The sequence below is a fragment of the Bacillus rossius genome (assembly GCF_032445375.1).
Source record: "Bacillus rossius redtenbacheri isolate Brsri chromosome 4 unlocalized genomic scaffold, Brsri_v3 Brsri_v3_scf4_1, whole genome shotgun sequence".
Taxonomy (NCBI): domain Eukaryota; kingdom Metazoa; phylum Arthropoda; class Insecta; order Phasmatodea; family Bacillidae; genus Bacillus; species Bacillus rossius.
The window spans coordinates 6,274,469-6,289,475 of NW_026962010.1; the positions used below are offsets into that span (position 1 = coordinate 6,274,469).

General features: G+C 50.7%; 1 protein-coding gene across 1 annotated transcript in view; it reads right to left on the minus strand.

The window, feature by feature from the left end:
* Positions 1–15,007, minus strand: part of LOC134541655 (dystrophin, isoforms A/C/F/G/H-like) — a 935,715-nt gene that overhangs the window by 785,800 nt on the left and 134,908 nt on the right. Inside the window, exons 14-16 of the mRNA XM_063385245.1 lie at positions 4,969–5,097; positions 3,828–4,077; positions 1,415–1,656 (exon numbers count right to left, since the gene is read on the minus strand). Coding sequence (XP_063241315.1) covers positions 1,415–1,656; positions 3,828–4,077; positions 4,969–5,097 — 621 coding nt within the window. The remainder of the gene's footprint in view (positions 1–1,414; positions 1,657–3,827; positions 4,078–4,968; positions 5,098–15,007) is intronic.

The following is a 15,007-nucleotide window of genomic DNA, read 5'->3' on the forward strand; positions in this document are numbered from 1 at the left end:
AATAACTTAAACTTATAAAGTATTTACTAACGGCGAAGGACAGTCGTATAAGCCCATAAAAATATTTATTTTACCGAGAATGGACTATACAACCTGGCTTTTGTCGCACGTGGTGTGGGAGGGGAGAAGGATGCTGACAGTTTCTCACGCAGAAGTTTGAAATAAGGGAGGGAATGTTTTGAAATGTTAGTTGATAAAAGGTTGGGGGGGGGAGGGGGTTTACATGGTTTGTAGCTCTGGGAGGGATGAGCCTTGAAGAATTAGCAGGGGATGGGAGAGGTAAGCGTCACGTCACATGACGTCAAGCCACCGCTAGCGCCAGCCTGGCCGGACGAGTTTCTTACGCACTCGCAGAAGCTACCACAGCGGCTTTTCGTGCGGGCGGGTAAGATAACTTGACAGCTGAGACGGCTTTTCGTGCGATAGTGGACGCGCCGAGCTCAGCTAGACACTGCCGCGTGCATCGGCGGGATTCTACTGTACATGGCTTTATTTACTGTTTTTGGATATTGGCTTTGTTACGTTTTTTTGACGATTCATTTATGTTACTGGTATTAGAACTGGACAAAACTGGGACACGGGCGGTGGAGCTTTTATTTTTTTTCCGCTAAGCTCGCGTCTATTGGCTGGCTGCTGATGGAAGGTCACGAGTCTGGGCGGAGCGTTGAGTGAGTTATACTGCGCATGCGCAACTCAGAGAACAGAGAGAGCCAGCCGGCGGCTACGCCGCGCCGTAACAGCTGACTGAGTACAATTAATTACCTTTCTCCGCGTACAGCGCGCTATGGACGGTAAATTTCCATCAATATGCTGCCATTTTTTTTTAAATTTTTTATTGTTACGCACGGTGTATGTAGTTCATTTTTGTTATAAACGCTGCAGGTTGCGACTGTATTTTAATAAACTTTAACGTATTTCTTACACTTTTCATATATTTTTTTTGCCTAATTTTTCACCGTTTCTGAAAATCTGTACGTACGACTGAGGTGTACGTACGAACCGGGGGCCGTACGAGCGAGATCAAAAATGTTTAAGGTGGAATGTTGACAAAGTCTGAGATAGCACGGCAGCACAAGATATCGGCGTCGAACCTGTCTACGATATGGAAACGTAGGGACGCGATTATGAGTGTGGGGGTCATTGAAAATCGGTAAATCGGATTTAACGAAACATCGATTTAGAGTAAACATTTTCGGTAACCATAGCACTTCGTTAAATCGGGGTTCTACTGTATAATAATAATGTTGAATAAACCGGCATGGCCTTGGTACCGTACCATGCCCCTCCCACTGTATTTAAACAAGCAACACATCAGTCCTGGCAACCGTGCCTCACTACCGCTAACAGCCCACCTGACTCGACCCCAAGACACCGTGAGAGGTAACGGCTGGACACGAGACACAGACGCACGCACCCTGCACTGCTCCAGCAGCTGGTTGGCAGTGCCGGGAGAGGGTGACGCGCCCCTGGCCGCCTCCCACCACGTGTGGTAGCCCTGGTACACCTGCTCCAGGCCGCCCAGCTCCGCGTACAGCAGCCTCCTCCGCTGCAGGAAGTCCAGCCGCCTCCGTCGCTGCTGCAGACTCGCCAGCAGCCCGTCCCAGCGCTGCTGGAGCTCTCGCAGCCTGGCCTCCTCGTCGCCCGTCGGCTGGCCCTCTGCACACAACCACGCTCGACACTCTTACATTACACACACACTGCACAGTGTTCAGGCATTCTGCAATCTGTATTTCATATATATTTTTTTAATAAAATTGTAAAATGCATAAACAAAAAAAAGGGAGGGTTGTCTGTAAAGTCGGTTTACGGACGACAATTTCACGTGATAACGTCATAAGAAAACATCGATGAAAAATTGCATACTTTTTTTAATTTTTTCAATTTTTTTTGCAAATTTTAATTTAAATAATTTGTTTAAATATAATTACGAACAATTAGTTATAGAAATAAAACTGAAATCAAATCAATGTCAATAAATTGTTCATTTGAAATGATGAAATTGGACAAATAAATCAATTTTTTTTTTAAATTGCTGATTTTAAAAAGGCCCGCCTATACCTGTTTGATAAAATATAGAAGATTTTCTCGCACGGTGGTTGGCCGGTTCTTGCACGCTCGGCTCAGGCGGAACGTGACAATGAGTCATGCTTTTTCGTGCGTGCAGCCGGCGTTCATCGATTTATAACACGTTATTACTTCAAAAAATGTCAAAGTGTAAAGATAATTTACGCAAATATAATGTGCAACTTATTTTAAAACTAAATTTGAACAAAAAAATTTATAGTTTTATTAAGTTCTCCAAATATATTTTGAAGAAAACAAGCATTAAACTATTTCAGGACAAACTTTTACTTCTTTTCGTATCAATAACAATTTACGCAAATATAATGTGCAACTTATTTTAAAACTAAATTTGAACAAAAAAATTTATAGTTTTATTAAGTTCTCCAAATATATTTTGAAGAAAACAAGCATTAAACTATTTCAGGACAAACTTTTACTTCTTTTCGTATCAATAACAAGTCCCGTTGCAGTGGATACCCACACTCAGTCTCAACAGTAGCCGGTAGAACGTTCACACACTTCCTTGCTAGCTGGGGTAAGCAAAGAAGCATGTGTTGATTCTTCCAGTACAACCTCAGTATTGGGGGGTCAACATCAATTACTGATTATAATTTCAATGTATCAACTGGCATTGAGGAATTTAAGTATCACATCTACATGCAAGCTACCAGCAAAAAGTCAATTATATTTTATATTATGAGTATAAAAAAATTTTTTCTGAAAGAAAATAGATTTTCATCTATGATTAATCAAGAAAAATATGGCCTCATGTTAAATGTTTACTGCATCAAAAATACTCTCATAGTCATTCCTTATGTTTATATCTAATAGTAGCGACCCGCCCCGGCTTCGCACGGTAGCAATGCTGATACTAATATACTAATTATAAATATAGACCAAAAACAAAAAAAATAATCAACAAATATCAACAACAAAAAATACCTATTCTATTCAGTTCTTTTTTGAACTTAAAATACCTTACCTCAAACTACGATTTTCGATAATTGAATAAAAAAATATTTTGCTTACTATTCGTTCGACTAAAAAAACAAAGGATAATCAACAATTATCAACAACATGATCTATCTCGTAGGGTTCAGCCAGCATTTGCAATGTAAGCGCAAAAAAAAATGTATTTATTTACGACATCACATTGGAAACCTCTAAAATTATCAGTGTTTCTCTACTATATTATGCATGTATGCATGGGCGTCGCAAGGATATATTTTTTTGGGGGGGACTTCAATTTATTTAGTTGTTTGAGGAATATCCATCCCCTGGAAAAAAAGCGGAGGGTGAGGGGGGGGGGGGGGGGTTCTCCCCCGGGAAAATTTGGGGTTTGAAGGTGCAAAAAAGTGGTTTTTGGGCATTTTTCTTTCCTAAATATTCTAATTATAGTTGGTTGCAATATATAGTCTATTTTTTATAAAAAATATTTTCAGTGAACAAATTTGTAAAAACACTGTTAACATGTCTGCTGGTGCTATATCCACACAAAATCATTAATTTAAACATAATCAGGAGAAACTACGAAACTACAAAACTAAAGACGAAATTGAAGACTTTTATTATTGGGGGAACCATGTCCCCCCCCCCCCCCCCCCGTCCCCCACGGTTGCGACACCTATGATGCATGTATTATACATATAAACCTTCCTCTTGAATCACTCCATCTATTAAAAAAAACCGCATGAAAATCCGTTGCGTAGTTTGAAAGACCCAAGCATGCGTAGGGACGGACAGACAGCCACAGGGACACACACCGCTCTGCATCTCCGCGATGAGCGTCCTGCCCAGGCCGGCGACGCGCTCCCGCTCTGCCTCGCGGCTCCGTGCTTCGCCCTCCGCGTCCTCCAGCACGGCCCGCTGCTCCTCCAGCGAGGCCCCCTCCCCCGGCGCGAGGCTGCGCTCCGCCTGCTGCAGCCAGCTGCCCAGCTGCGCGGCCGCCGTCTCGAAGTCCAGCCGCGCCGCCGAGCCCACGCGCCGCTTCTTGCGCCCGCCGTGCGACGACACCTGCCACACGGGCGTGCCCCCCACTTCACACTGGCTGCTTGCTGTAAGACACCGCGGCCGCGTTCACCCTTCCTCGGTGCGACAACACGTCTCATTTGCTGTTCTGTCACGACGATTCCCAGATGCGAGAAGTCAGTGTCTGTGTTCATCCTTTCCTCTGGGGACAAAGAGTATGTGGTGTCATAATGTTTTGCAACTAGCCACTGAAAAAGGGAATATCTGCTGGCTGCTTGGTAATGGCCAGGCTTGACAACACTGTTTTTACTGTTTTACGTGTTTTTTGCTTTTTTTTGGTAACACCAAGTTTTTTTCCTCCCCCAATTAAATAATGATTTCATTTCATAGATATCTTAAAAAACATCTATTAACTTACACCAAACAGCCGACGACAAATCTACCTGAGCAAATTTCATAAAAACGAAAGTATCACTCTATGCTTATTCTTACTTCAAACAGTATATCTTAATAAAGTATAATTTTGTTCATTAGACCATCTTGCAACGAATCACTGGAAATGTACCTTGCTCAGGCCACTGGCTAAAAAAAATAGCACAATTTGAATTTTTATGAATTATTTTGGCAAGGAGAGGTTGTATACGTCTTTTAAAAGTATGTATTTATTTGTTTGGAAGATGCTCAGGCATTGACTTAGCATGTGGACTACTTGTGATTTTGAATTATTTGTGGCATTGCCTCTTCAGTTGGTGGGGATAGCCAGAAGTTGCCAAGTAAGGTCTTAACAGCTAAATGTAAGCATCTAAAAGTCATGTACCCATCCAATGAAGCCAATTTGCTAATCAAACACAAAAATCTTGCCTATCAAGGCAATAATAAACTTAATATTATAACTCTGAAGACAGTTGCACTACCTGCAGCTAAAACCACACTCACCTCTTGACTTGCAATCGTCATCAAAGTTTCGTGCTTTTCCCACTGACCGTCGGGATCGGCCAGTGTCACGGTGCTACTGGTTTCACTCGGCGAGGACGACAGGCTGAACTCAAACCCAGAGCTGGATATCTGCAACAGCACACACCACACACCAGGCAGTTGTAGCGGGACTTGTCATCAGCTGGTGTGCTCAGCTAGTGCCAGAGCTGGATATCTGCAAGAGCACACACCACACACCAGGCAGTTGTAGTGGAGCTTGTCATCAGCTGGTGTGCTCAGCTAGTGCCAGAGCTGGATATCTGCAAGAGCACACACCACACACCAGGCAGTTATAGCGGAGCTTGTCATCAGCTGGTGTGCTCAGCTAGTGCCAGAGCTGGATATCTGCAAGAGCACACACCACACACCAGGCAGTTGTAGCGGGGCTTGTCATCAGCTGGTGTGCTCAGCTAGTGCCAGAGCTGGATATCTGCAAGAGCACACACCACACACCAGGCAGTTGTAGCGGGGCTTGTCATCAGCTGGTGTGCTCAGCTAGTGCCAGAGCTGGATATCTGCAAGAGCACACACCACACACCAGGCAGTTATAGCGGAGCATGTCATCAGCTGGTGTGCTCAGCTAGTGCCAGAACTGGATATCTGCAAGAGCACACACCACACACCAGGCAGTTGTAGCGGGGCTTGTCATCAGCTGGTGTGCTCAGCTAGTGCCAGAGCTGGATATCTGCAAGAGCACACACCACACACCAGGCAGTTGTAGTGGAGCATGTCATCAGCTGGTGTGCTCAGCTAGTGCCAGAGCTGGATATCTGCAAGAGCACACACCACACACCAGGCAGTTGTAGCGGGGCTTGTCATCAGCTGGTGTGCTCAGCTAGTGCCAGAGCTGGATATCTGCAAGAGCACACACCACACACCAGGCAGTTATAGCGGAGCATGTCATCAGCTGGTGTGCTCAGCTAGTGCCAGAGCTGGATATCTGCAAGAGCACACACCACACACCAGGCAGTTGTAGCGGGGCTTGTCATCAGCTGGTGTGCTCAGCTAGTGCCAGAGCTGGATATCTGCAAGAGCACACACCACACACCAGGCAGTTGTAGTGGAGCATGTCATCAGCTGGTGTGCTCAGCTAGTGCCAGAGCTGGATATCTGCAAGAGCACACACCACACACCAGGCAGTTATAGCGGAGCATGTCATCAGCTGGTGTGCTCAGCTAGTGCCAGAGCTGGATATCTGCAAGAGCACACACCACACACCAGGCAGTTGTAGCGGGGCTTGTCATCAGCTGGTGTGCTCAGCTAGTGCCAGAGCTGGATATCTGCAAGAGCACACACCACACACCAGGCAGTTGTAGTGGAGCATGTCATCAGCTGGTGTGCTCAGCTAGTGCCAGAGCTGGATATCTGCAAGAGCACACACCACACACCAGGCAGTTATAGCGGAGCATGTCATCAGCTGGTGTGCTCAGCTAGTGCCAGAGCTGGATATCTGCAAGAGCACACACCACACACCAGGCAGTTGTAGCGGGGCTTGTCATCAGCTGGTGTGCTCAGCTAGTGCCAGAGCTGGATATCTGCAAGAGCACACACCACACACCAGGCAGTTGTAGTGGAGCATGTCATCAGCTGGTGTGCTCAGCTAGTGCCAGAGCTGGATATCTGCAAGAGCACACACCACACACCAGGCAGTTGTAGCGGGGCTTGTCATCAGCTGGTGTGCTCAGCTAGTGCCAGAGCTGGATATCTGCAAGAGCACACACCACACACCAGGCAGTTATAGCGGAGCATGTCATCAGCTGGTGTGCTCAGCTAGTGCCAGAGCTGGATATCTGCAAGAGCACACACCACACACATGGCAGTTATAGTGGAGCATGTCATCAGCTGGTGTGCTCAGCTAGTGCCAGAGCTGGATATCTGCAAGAGCACACACCACACACCAGGCAGTTGTAGCGGGGCTTGTCATCAGCTGGTGTGCTCAGCTAGTGCCAGAGCTGGATATCTGCAAGAGCACACACCACACACCAGGCAGTTGTAGTGGAGCATGTCATCAGCTGGTGTGCTCAGCTAGTGACAGAGCTGGATATCTGCAAGAGCACACACCACACACCAGGCAGTTGTAGTGGAGCATGTCATCAGCTGGTGTGCTCAGCTAGTGCCAGAGCTGGATATCTGCAAGAGCACACACCACACATAAGGCAGTTGTAGCGGGGCTTGTCATCAGCTGGTGTGCTCAGCTAGTGCCAGAGCTGGATATCTGCAAGAGCACACACCACACACCAGGCAATTATAGCGGAGCATGTCATCAGCTGGTGTGCTCAGCTAGTGCCAGAGCTGGATATCTGCAAGAGCACACACCACACACCAGGCAGTTGTAGCGGGGCTTGTCATCAGCTGGTGTGCTCAGCTAGTGCCAGAGCTGGATATCTGCAAGAGCACACACCACACACCAGGCAGTTGTAGCGGGGCTTGTCATCAGCTGGTGTGCTCAGCTAGTGCCAGAGCTGGATATCTGCAAGAGCACACACCACACACCAGGCAGTTGTAGCGGGGCTTGTCATCAGCTGGTGTGCTCAGCTAGTGCCAGAGCTGGATATCTGCAAGAGCACACACCACACACCAGGCAGTTGTAGTGGAGCATGTCATCAGCTGGTGTGCTCAGCTAGTGCCAGAGCTGGATATCTGCAAGAGCACACACCACACACCAGGCAGTTGTAGCGGGGCTTGTCATCAGCTGGTGTGCTCAGCTAGTGCCAGAGCTGGATATCTGCAAGAGCACACACCACACACCAGGGAGTTGTAGCGGAGCTTGTCATCAGCTGGTGTGCTCAGCTAGTGCCAGAGCTGGATATCTGCAAGAGCACACACCACACACCAGGCAATTGTAGCGGGGCTTGTCATCAGCTGGTGTGCTCAGGTAGTGCCAGAGCTGGATATCTGCAAGAGCACACACCACACACCAGGCAGTTATAGCGGAGCATGTCATCAGCTGGTGTGCTCAGCTAGTGCCAGAGCTGGATATCTGCAAGAGCACACACCACACACCAGGCAGTTGTAGTGGAGCATGTCATCAGCTGGTGTGCTCAGCTAGTGCCAGAGCTGGATATCTGCAAGAGCACACACCACACACCAGGCAGTTGTAGTGGAGCATGTCATCAGCTGGTGTGCTCAGCTAGTGCCAGAGCTGGATATCTGCAAGAGCACACACCACACACCAGGCAGTTGTAGCGGGGCTTGTCATCAGCTGGTGTGCTCAGCTAGAGCCAGAGCTGGATATCTGCAAGAGCACACACCACACACCAGGCAGTTATAGCGGAGCATGTCATCAGCTGGTGTGTTCAGCTAGTGCCAGAGCTGGATATCTGCAAGAGCACACACCACACACCAGGCAGTTATAGCGGAGCATGTCATCAGCTGGTGTGCTCAGCTAGTGCCAGAGCTGGATATCTGCAAGAGCACACACCACACACCAGGCAGTTGTAGCGGAGCATGTCATCAGCTGGTGTGCTCAGCTAGTGCCAGAGCTGGATATCTGCAAGAGCACACACCACACACCAGGGAGCTGTAGCGGGACTTGTCATCAGCTGGTGTGCTCAGCTAGTGCCAGAGCTGGATATCTGCAAGAGCACACACCACACACCAGGCAGTTATAGCGGAGCATGTCATCAGCTGGTGTGCTCAGCTAGTGCCAGAGCTGGATATCTGCAAGAGCACACACCACACACCAGGCAGTTGTAGCGGGGCTTGTCATCAGCTGGTGTGCTCAGCTAGTGCCAGAGCTGGATATCTGCAAGAGCACACACCACACACCAGGCAGTTGTAGTGGAGCATGTCATCAGCTGGTGTGCTCAGCTAGTGCCAGAGCTGGATATCTGCAAGAGCACACACCACACACCAGGCAGTTGTAGCGGAGCATGTCATCAGCTGGTGTGCTCAGCTAGTGCCAGAGCTGGATATCTGCAAGAGCACACACCACACACCAGGCAGTTGTAGCGGAGCATGTCATCAGCTGGTGTGCTCAGCTAGTGCCAGAGCTGGATATCTGCAAGAGCACACACCACACACCAGGCAGTTGTAGCGGAGCATGTCATCAGCTGGTGTGCTCAGCTAGTGCCAGAGCTGGATATCTGCAAGAGCACACACCACACACCAGGGAGCTGTAGCGGGACTTGTCATCAGCTGGTGTGCTCAGCTAGTGCCAGAGCTGGATATCTGCAAGAGCACACACCACACACCAGGCAGTTATAGCGGAGCATGTCATCAGCTGGTGTGCTCAGCTAGTGCCAGAGCTGGATATCTGCAAGAGCACACACCACACACCAGGCAGTTGTAGCGGGGCTTGTCATCAGCTGGTGTGCTCAGCTAGTGCCAGAGCTGGATATCTGCAAGAGCACACACCACACACCAGGCAGTTGTAGTGGAGCATGTCATCAGCTGGTGTGCTCAGCTAGTGCCAGAGCTGGATATCTGCAAGAGCACACACCACACACCAGGCAGTTGTAGTGGAGCATGTCATCAGCTGGTGTGCTCAGCTAGTGCCAGAGCTGGATATCTGCAAGAGCACACACCACACACCAGGCAGTTGTAGTGGAGCTTGTCATCAGCTGGTGTGCTCAGCTAGTGCCAGAGCTGGATATCTGCAAGAGCACACACCACACACCAGGCAGTTGTAGTGGAGCATGTCATCAGCTGGTGTGCTCAGCTAGTGCCAGAGCTGGATATCTGCAAGAGCACACACCACACACCAGGCAGTTGTAGTGGAGCATGTCATCAGCTGGTGTGCTCAGCTAGTGCCAGAGCTGGATATCTGCAAGAGCACACACCACACACCAGGGAGCTGTAGCGGGACTTGTCATCAGCTGGTGTGCTCAGCTAGTGCCAGAGCTGGATATCTGCAAGAGCACACACCACACACCAGGCAGTTGTAGCGGAGCATGTCATCAGCTGGTGTGCTCAGCTAGTGCCAGAGCTGGATATCTGCAAGAGCACACACCACACACCAGGGAGCTGTAGCGGGACTTGTCATCAGCTGGTGTGCTCAGCTAGTGCCAGAGCTGGATATCTGCAAGAGCACACACCACACACCAGGCAGTTATAGCGGAGCATGTCATCAGCTGGTGTGCTCAGCTAGTGCCAGAGCTGGATATCTGCAAGAGCACACACCACACACCAGGCAGTTGTAGTGGAGCATGTCATCAGCTGGTGTGCTCAGCTAGTGCCAGAGCTGGATATCTGCAAGAGCACACACCACACACCAGGCAGTTATAGCGGAGCATGTCATCAGCTGGTGTGCTCAGCTAGTGCCAGAGCTGGATATCTGCAAGAGCACACACCACACACCAGGGAGCTGTAGCGGGACTTGTCATCAGCTGGTGTGCTCAGCTAGTGCCAGAGCTGGATATCTGCAAGAGCACACACCACACACCAGGCAGTTGTAGCGGGGCTTGTCATCAGCTGGTGTGCTCAGCTAGTGCCAGAGCTGGATATCTGCAAGAGCACACACCACACACCAGGCAGTTGTAGTGGAGCATGTCATCAGCTGGTGTGCTCAGCTAGTGCCAGAGCTGGATATCTGCAAGAGCACACACCACACACCAGGCAGTTGTAGCGGAGCATGTCATCAGCTGGTGTGCTCAGCTAGTGCCAGAGCTGGATATCTGCAAGAGCACACACCACACACCAGGGAGCTGTAGCGGGACTTGTCATCAGCTGGTGTGCTCAGCTAGTGCCAGAGCTGGATATCTGCAAGAGCACACACCACACACCAGGCAGTTATAGCGGAGCATGTCATCAGCTGGTGTGCTCAGCTACTGCCAGAGCTGGATATCTGCAAGAGCACACACCACACACCAGGCAGTTGTAGTGGAGCATGTCATCAGCTGGTGTGCTCAGCTAGTGCCAGAGCTGGATATCTGCAAGAGCACACACCACACACCAGGCAGTTGTAGCGGGGCTTGTCATCAGCTGGTGTGCTCAGCTAGTGCCAGAGCTGGATATCTGCAAGAGCACACACCACACACCAGGCAGTTGTAGCGGAGCATGTCATCAGCTGGTGTGCTCAGCTAGTGCCAGAGCTGGATATCTGCAAGAGCACACACCACACACCAGGGAGCTGTAACGGGACTTGTCATCAGCTGGTGTGCTCAGCTAGTGCCAGAGCTGGATATCTGCAAGAGCACACACCACACACCAGGCAGTTGTAGCGGAGCATGTCATCAGCTGGTGTGCTCAGCTAGTGCCAGAGCTGGATATCTGCAAGAGCACACACCACACACCAGGCAGTTGTAGCGGAGCATGTCATCAGCTGGTGTGCTCAGCTAGTGCCAGAGCTGGATATCTGCAAGAGCACACACCACACACCAGGGAGCTGTAGCGGGACTTGTCATCAGCTGGTGTGCTCAGCTAGTGCCAGAGCTGGATATCTGCAAGAGCACACACCACACACCAGGCAGTTATAGCGGAGCATGTCATCAGCTGGTGTGCTCAGCTAGTGCCAGAGCTGGATATCTGCAAGAGCACACACCACACACCAGGGAGCTGTAGCGGGGCTTGTCATCAGCTGGTGTTCTCAGCTAGTTCCAGAGCTGGATATCTGCAAGAGCACACACCACACACCAGGCAGTTGTAGTGGAGCATGTCATCAGCTGGTGTGCTCAGCTAGTGCCAGAGCTGGATATCTGCAAGAGCACACACCACACACCAGGCAGTTGTAGTGGAGCATGTCATCAGCTGGTGTGCTCAGCTAGTGCCAGAGCTGGATATCTGCAAGAGCACACACCACACACCAGGGAGCTGTAGCGGGGCTTGTCATCAGCTGGTGTGCTCAGCTAGTGCCAGAGCTGGATATCTGCAAGAGCACACACCACACACCAGGCAGTTGTAGCGGAGCTTGTCATCAGCTGGTGTGCTCAGCTAGTGCCAGAGCTGGATATCTGCAAGAGCACACACCACACACCAGGCAGTTGTAGTGGAGCATGTCATCAGCTGGTGTGCTCAGCTAGTGCCAGAGCTGGATATCTGCAAGAGCACACACCACACACCAGGCAGTTGTAGCGGGGCTTGTCATCAGCTGGTGTGCTCAGCTAGTGCCAGAGCTGGATATCTGCAAGAGCACACACCACACACCAGGCAGTTGTAGTGGAGCTTGTCATCAGCTGGTGTGCTCAGCTAGTGCCAGAACTAGATATCTGCAAGAGCACACACCACACACCAGGCAGTTGTAGCGGGGCTTGTCATCAGCTGGTGTGCTCAGCTAGTGCCAGAGCTGGATATCTGCAAGAGCACACACCACACACCAGGCAGTTGTAGTGGAGCATGTCATCAGCTGGTGTGCTCAGCTAGTGCCAGAGCTGGATATCTGCAAGAGCACACACCACACACCAGGCAGTTGTAGCGGGGCTTGTCATCAGCTGGTGTGCTCAGCTAGTGCCAGAGCTGGATATCTGCAAGAGCACACACCACACACCAGGCAGTTGTAGCGGAGCATGTCATCAGCTGGTGTGCTCAGCTAGTGCCAGAGCTGGATATCTGCAAGAGCAAACACCACACACCAGGCAGTTGTAGCGGAGCATGTCATCAGCTGGTGTGCTCAGCTAGTGCCAGAGCTAGATATCTGCAAGAGCAAACACCACACACCAGGCAGTTGTAGTGGAGCTTGTCATCAGCTGGTGTGCTCAGCTAGTGCCAGAGCTAGATATCTGCAAGAGCACACACCACACACCAGGCAGTTGTAGCGGGGCTTGTCATCAGCTGGTGTGCTCAGCTAGTGCCAGAGCTAGATATCTGCAAGAGCACACACCACACACCAGGCAGTTGTAGCGGGGCTTGTCATCAGCTGGTGTGCTCAGCTAGTGCCAGAGCTGGATATCTGCAAGAGCACACACCACACACCAGGCAGTTGTAGCGGAGCATGTCATCAGCTGGTGTGCTCAGCTAGTGCCAGAGCTAGATATCTGCAAGAGCAAACACCACACACCAGGCAGTTGTAGCGGAGCATGTCATCAGCTGGTGTGCTCAGCTAGTGCCAGAGCTAGATATCTGCAAGAGCAAACACCACACACCAGGCAGTTGTAGTGGAGCTTGTCATCAGCTGGTGTGCTCAGCTAGTGCCAGAGCTAGATATCTGCAAGAGCACACACCACACACCAGGCAGTTGTAGCGGGGCTTGTCATCAGCTGGTGTGCTCAGCTAGTGCCAGAGCTGGATATCTGCAAGAGCACACACCACACACCAGGCAGTTGTAGTGGAGCTTGTCATCAGCTGGTGTGCTCAGCTAGTGCCAGAGCTAGATATCTGCAAGAGCACACACCACACACCAGGCAGTTGTAGCGGGGCTTGTCATCAGCTGGTGTGCTCAGCTAGTGCCAGAGCTGGATATCTGCAAGAGCACACACCACACACCAGGCAGTTGTAGCGGGGCTTGTCATCAGCTGGTGTGCTCAGCTAGTGTCAGAGCTGGATATCTGCAAGAGCACACACCACACACCAGGCAGTTGTAGTGGAGCATGTCATCAGCTGGTGTGCTCAGCTAGTGCCAGAGCTGGATATCTGCAAGAGCACACACCACACACCAGGCAGTTGTAGCGGGGCTTGTCATCAGCTGGTGTGCTCAGCTAGTGCCAGAGCTAGATATCTGCAAGAGCACACACCACACACCAGGCAGTTGTAGCGGGGCTTGTCATCAGCTGGTGTGCTCAGCTAGTGCCAGAGCTGGATATCTGCAAGAGCACACACCACACACCAGGCAGTTGTAGTGGAGCATGTCATCAGCTGGTGTGCTCAGCTAGTGCCAGAGCTGGATATCTGCAAGAGCACACACCACACACCAGGCAGTTGTAGCGGGGCTTGTCATCAGCTGGTGTGCTCAGCTAGTGCCAGAGCTAGATATCTGCAAGAGCACACACCACACACCAGGCAGTTGTAGTGGAGCATGTCATCAGCTGGTGTGCTCAGCTAGTGCCAGAGCTGGATATCTGCAAGAGCACACACCACACACCAGGCAGTTGTAGTGGAGCATGTCATCAGCTGGTGTGCTCAGCTAGTGCCAGAGCTGGATATCTGCAAGAGCACACACCACACACCAGGCAGTTGTAGTGGAGCATGTCATCAGCTGGTGTGCTCAGCTAGTGCCAGAGCTGGATATCTGCAAGAGCACACACCACACACCAGGCAGTTGTAGCGGGGCTTGTCATCAGCTGGTGTGCTCAGCTAGTGCCTGAGCTGGATATCTGCAAGAGCACACACCACACACCAGGCAGTTGTAGTGGAGCATGTCATCAGCTGGTGTGCTCAGCTAGTGCCAGAGCTGGATATCTGCAAGAGCACACACCACACACCAGGCAGTTGTAGTGGAGCATGTCATCAGCTGGTGTGCTCAGCTAGTGCCAGAGCTGGATATCTGCAAGAGCACACACCACACACCAGGCAGTTGTAGCGGGGCTTGTCATCAGCTGGTGTGCTCAGCTAGTGCCAGAGCTGGATATCTGCAAGAGCAAACACCACACACCAGGCAGTTGTAGCGGGGCTTGTCATCAGCTGGTGTGCTCAGCTAGTGCCAGAGCTGGATATCTGCAAGAGCACACACCACACACCAGGCAGTTGTAGCGGGGCTTGTCATCAGCTGGTGTGCTCAGCTAGTGCCAGAGCTGGATATCTGCAAGAGCACACACCACACACCAGGCAGTTGTAGTGGAGCATGTCATCAGCTGGTGTGCTCAGCTAGTGCCAGAGCTGGATATCTGCAAGAGCACACACCACACACCAGGCAGTTGTAGTGGAGCATGTCATCAGCTGGTGTGCTCAGCTAGTGCCAGAGCTGGATATCTGCAAGAGCACACACCACACACCAGGCAGTTGTAGCGGGGCTTGTCATCAGCTGGTGTGCTCAGCTAGTGCCAGAGCTGGATATCTGCAAGAGCACACACCACACACCAGGCAGTTGTAGTGGAGCATGTCATCAGCTGGTGTGCTCAGCTAGTGCCAGAGCTGGATATCTGCAAGAGCACACACCACACACCAGGGAGCTGTAGCGGGACTTGTCATC